Source organism: Arachis ipaensis, chromosome B09 (assembly GCF_000816755.2).
Source record: "Arachis ipaensis cultivar K30076 chromosome B09, Araip1.1, whole genome shotgun sequence".
Taxonomy (NCBI): domain Eukaryota; kingdom Viridiplantae; phylum Streptophyta; class Magnoliopsida; order Fabales; family Fabaceae; genus Arachis; species Arachis ipaensis.
The window spans coordinates 129959211-129963620 of NC_029793.2; the positions used below are offsets into that span (position 1 = coordinate 129959211).

Genomic DNA, 4410 nt, shown 5'->3' on the forward strand with positions numbered 1-4410 from the left:
TTTCATATTTGTTATTATAAATTTAATTAATAAAAATAAAAATTATTAACAATAAGAAGGATAATATCGATCTATTATTAGTGTACACTATTATATATAACACAGATTATTAAAACTTCCGCATAACATGAACATTCCCATCAAATCAAATTTATAGCACTCTCTATCACTTCATTCAATTCATATATACAGCCTATCTCTTATCAAACTTGCAATGGCGTGGGATGCAAATGTAGGTATGAAAAACATTTCTCCTGCTTGGATATATATACATAATAAGTATTCAAGGTAATAAATACTAAAATATTTAATGAATAATTAAATTTGTAGATAAAAATAAAATGGTTAAAAGATATTTAAAAGTAGTTATTATGAATGGGAGGTCATTGAAGACTCAAGAGTCCCTCTACCATAACCCTCCTATCCAGAGTGAGTCTAACCTTTTTAAGACTTGCGGTAGACTCGGATCCTGTCTCCCCCTTCAACCCCATCTAAATTTTAATTAAATTAAATAATTAAAAGAACACTATTCATATTCAACCCTCTTGATATTTATATAAAAAAATTAACTGCATATTTAAATTATTTTAATTAACAAAACAAAAAAAAATCTTTATATAATTATTAAAAGATATTAATATTAAACAGTATTTATTATAAAATAAAAATTGAAGTACAGTAAATTTTATATAAAATTAATAATTAAAAATTATTAACCTCAAATAAAGTTAATTGAGTTTCTACCTTATTACAGAGGATGTTAGGATAGCAGAATTGAATAATTAAATAAATAAAAAACATGGGATAATTTCATTGTTGACAGAGAGAAAGAGGAGAAGCTACTTTCTTCTCCCTTGTCTCAAAGAGTTTTTTCCTGTGCACCCTTTTTCCCTTTCTTCTCTTCACTCTTCACTCTTCACTCTTCACTCTTTTCTTCTCTCTCTTCATGGCTGACCCTTACGGCCTCCCAGAGGATCTCCGGCGACTCATGTCCAACAGACCCCACTTCACCACTGCCACCGCCGCCGCTCCTTTCTTTCCTCTTCCGGAGAACCCACTCTCTCTCCACCACCACCACCACCTCCTCAATGCTCCTCCTCCACCACCGCCTCTCAACACCACCTACGACCCCATCATCATCAACAACGTCGTCGGCGACCTTTTCTTTCCTCGTTCTAATAACAACAACACCAGCGCCGCCTTCACCGCTCATCATCATCACTTCCCTCTCCATCACCACCACCACAACTCCACCAACAATTCCCCGTCTTCTTCTTCTCTCAACCCCACACCCCCGCCACCTCCTCCTCCTCCTACTACTTCTGTCTCAGATCATCATCATCATGCATTCATGGCCGCCATGGACACTGCTTCTGCTGCTGCTGCTGCATCCATGGACAAAGGATGGCTGGCCTTCGACACCGGCACCAACCGCTGGCCTCGGCAGGAGACTCTCTCCCTTCTTGAGATCAGATCTCGTCTTGATTCCAAGTTCAGAGAAAATAATCAAAAAGCTCCCTTGTGGAATGAGATTTCTAGGTATATCTATACACACATTTATACTAATAATTTAATTAACATGTTAATTACTCTTCTTAAACACTTTACTTCCCATTACTGTACCAAACTTTTTAATAATGAGAGTGAGACGACATTGAAGAATGGACAGTACTGAAGAAACAGATAGATATGGTGGTTGTTTTTGTATGTTTATTAGATTTCTTTTTGTCTTTGCTAAGCACAGCTTTGTTCTTGGGTAATTTATTGTCATCACTTTAATTATTATATTATATTTTATTTCCTTTAAAGATTGAAAATGACATGGCATTGCTCACAGCTATAACTCGGAGATCCATGTGGTTTCTTACTTTCTTTTGTTATCTATTTCTAGTTTTGTCCAAGAAACTAACTCTGCTGACTCAAGCTAAGTGTGCGTATACTTGCACTATATATAATAATAAATCATTCATTACTATTCACAGTTGCAACGTTTTCTCACCCTGAAAGCCTGTCTTTGTTTCCTAGTTAAACCCCCCTATTGTAATCATAATAATAACCTACTTTCTTCCCCTATCTAGGGCTATTGGAATTTCTGTTTCTTAATTTCACATTCACATTCAGATATATAATATCATTTTGTATGTGTATAATTAGTTTATGTTTCTGACATCTTTAATCAAGATAAGGGAATGTCTTCATTATTTTAATCCCACTGCATATGAAACAAATAAGAATATAAGAATAATATTATTCTATATGTGCAAGAACAGACACACCCTTAGCTTGTACATTAATTAATTTGTGTATGTATGTATAACCTAGTGGTAATGAAGTGCATCCTTCAACCTTCTCACTATATATCAACAGTGTTGCCAGTATCAAAGACACATTTTGACTTTAGGGAGAATCTAAATTTTATTTATTTTGAAGAAAATTAAATATCAGTTGAAAAAGTAAATACTTGTTATATATGCTAACTAATTAGTTACTACTTATTACTACTATCCAAGTTTGAATTATTAATTGTCCTCTTTCTCCTCCTTCTCTTGATATGATCAAGGATAATGGCTGAGGAATTTGGGTACCAAAGGAGTGGGAAGAAATGCAAAGAGAAGTTTGAGAATTTGTACAAGTATTACAAGAAGACCAAGGAGGGAAAAGCTAGTAGACAAGATGGGAAACACTACAGATTCTTCAGGCAACTTGAAGCTATATGTGGTGGCGGCGGCGGCAGCGGCGGAAGTGGTGGAGATTCATCAAACACTACTCATAATAATAATCTTCATGCCTTAGCTTCAAACACTGCTTCAGCTTCTGTTGCTGGTGCTAATGTTCAAACCCCAATAAGCTTCAATAATGGTGATCATCATAACAATAATAGCTTGATCAAGTGTTCAGAGAGCTTGAGTTTTTCGAACTCGTGTGAACTGGAGACATCGTCATCTGAGAACAATGATGAGGATCTTTCAGCCATTGCATACATGATGAAGCACTCCACATCTTCAAGGGACAACAATAATAACAAGCAGAAAGGGGTGCAATTGGATGATGATCATCATGGGGGAAGGGTGAGAAGAAGAAGAAGCTTGAGGGCAAAAGTGGAAGAGATAGTTGGTTCCCACATGAGGAAGATCATCGAGACACAAGATGCATGGATGGAGAGAATGGTGAGTGTTGTTGAGCAAAGGGAAAAGGAGATGGCATCCATGGAGGAAGAGAGGAAGAAGAAAGAGTCAATGAGGTTTGACCAAGAAGTAACCGAGCTTTGGGCAAAAGAGAGAGCTTGGGTTGAAGCAAGGGATGCTGCATTGATAGAAGTTGTAAGAAAACACATTGGAAATGGAAACAATAATATCAACAATAATAAAGAGTTTGAGATTATTGAAGCATTGGCACCTCAAAGCAATAACAAGAACAACAAGGGCCAAACTGCAAATAATAACAACAATAATGGTGGTGGTGGTGGGAGGTGGAGTGAAATGGAGATATCAAACTTGATACAGTTGAGGACAGGGTTTGAAGAGAGAATGAGGGAGAATAATAATAATAATAATGGTGGAGGAGGGTATTATTTTGAGAGTAATAATAATAATAATAATAATAATGGGGTAAGTAGTGTTTGGGAAGAGATCTCAGGAAAATTGGGATGTTTGGGATTTGAGAGAAGTTCAGAAGAGTGTAAGCAGATTTGGGATGAGATCAGCATCTCACTTGGGAGGACAAATACTTCTGCTGCTGCTGCTGTTGCCAAAACCAATAGGCCTTGGTGTTTGGAACTCAAGCTCACTGATGATGATGATGATGATGATGAACATCATCATGATCATGATGATCATCACATTTGACCGTACATACATTTCAACTTATATTGCATCATCATCGTATTGCATTGTGTTATTTCTAATTATTTTTTATGGAATATTATGTATCCACTTACTTCTTGTTGAATGTGATGACCATGTAGGTTTCAGAGAAATGCTTGTTAGATAATTGTAGAGCATTTAGATGATTTGAACTTTGTTGATAGGATGATATTTCAAATAATGAAAATAAGTCTTAAAATAATTGACAACTCATTTTATTTAATAGAATATAACTTACCTAGCTAAATGCATGCTCTATAAATAACTAATAATTTTCTCTTAAATTTTCTTGAAATCTCATCTAATAGTAACTAATAAATAAGCTAATTATACTAAGTGTATATTATAAATCAATTAATAAATAATTAATTATTGGTATAAAATATACTAAAAATAAACTAAAAAAATATATATTTCTTTGTTTAATTTATTTCAGTCACAAAAAAAAAAACTAAAAAATATATATAATTAGTATTAATATATACTAAACTATTTTTGATGTGTACATAATATTTTTGTTAATAAGCTAACATAATATTTAGTATTA

General features: G+C 34.2%; 1 protein-coding gene across 1 annotated transcript; it reads left to right on the forward strand.

Moving 5' to 3' along the window:
* LOC107616915 (trihelix transcription factor PTL-like) lies at positions 741-4040 on the forward strand. Its single transcript, XM_016318791.2, has 2 exons — positions 741-1539; positions 2561-4040. Exons 1-2 carry the CDS (start codon positions 947-949, stop codon positions 3843-3845), a joined length of 1878 nt encoding a protein of 625 aa, XP_016174277.1. The 5' UTR covers positions 741-946; the 3' UTR covers positions 3846-4040.

Bases quoted from the DNA above. Each gene is read 5' to 3' on its own strand.
- LOC107616915 (XM_016318791.2), top strand. From the start codon at position 947: ATGGCTGACCCTTACGGCCTCCCAGAGGATCTCCGGCGACTCATGTCC. The intron at 1,540-2,560 runs GTATATCTATAC...GATATGATCAAG, and splicing joins TTGTGGAATGAGATTTCTAG to GATAATGGCTGAGGAATTTG.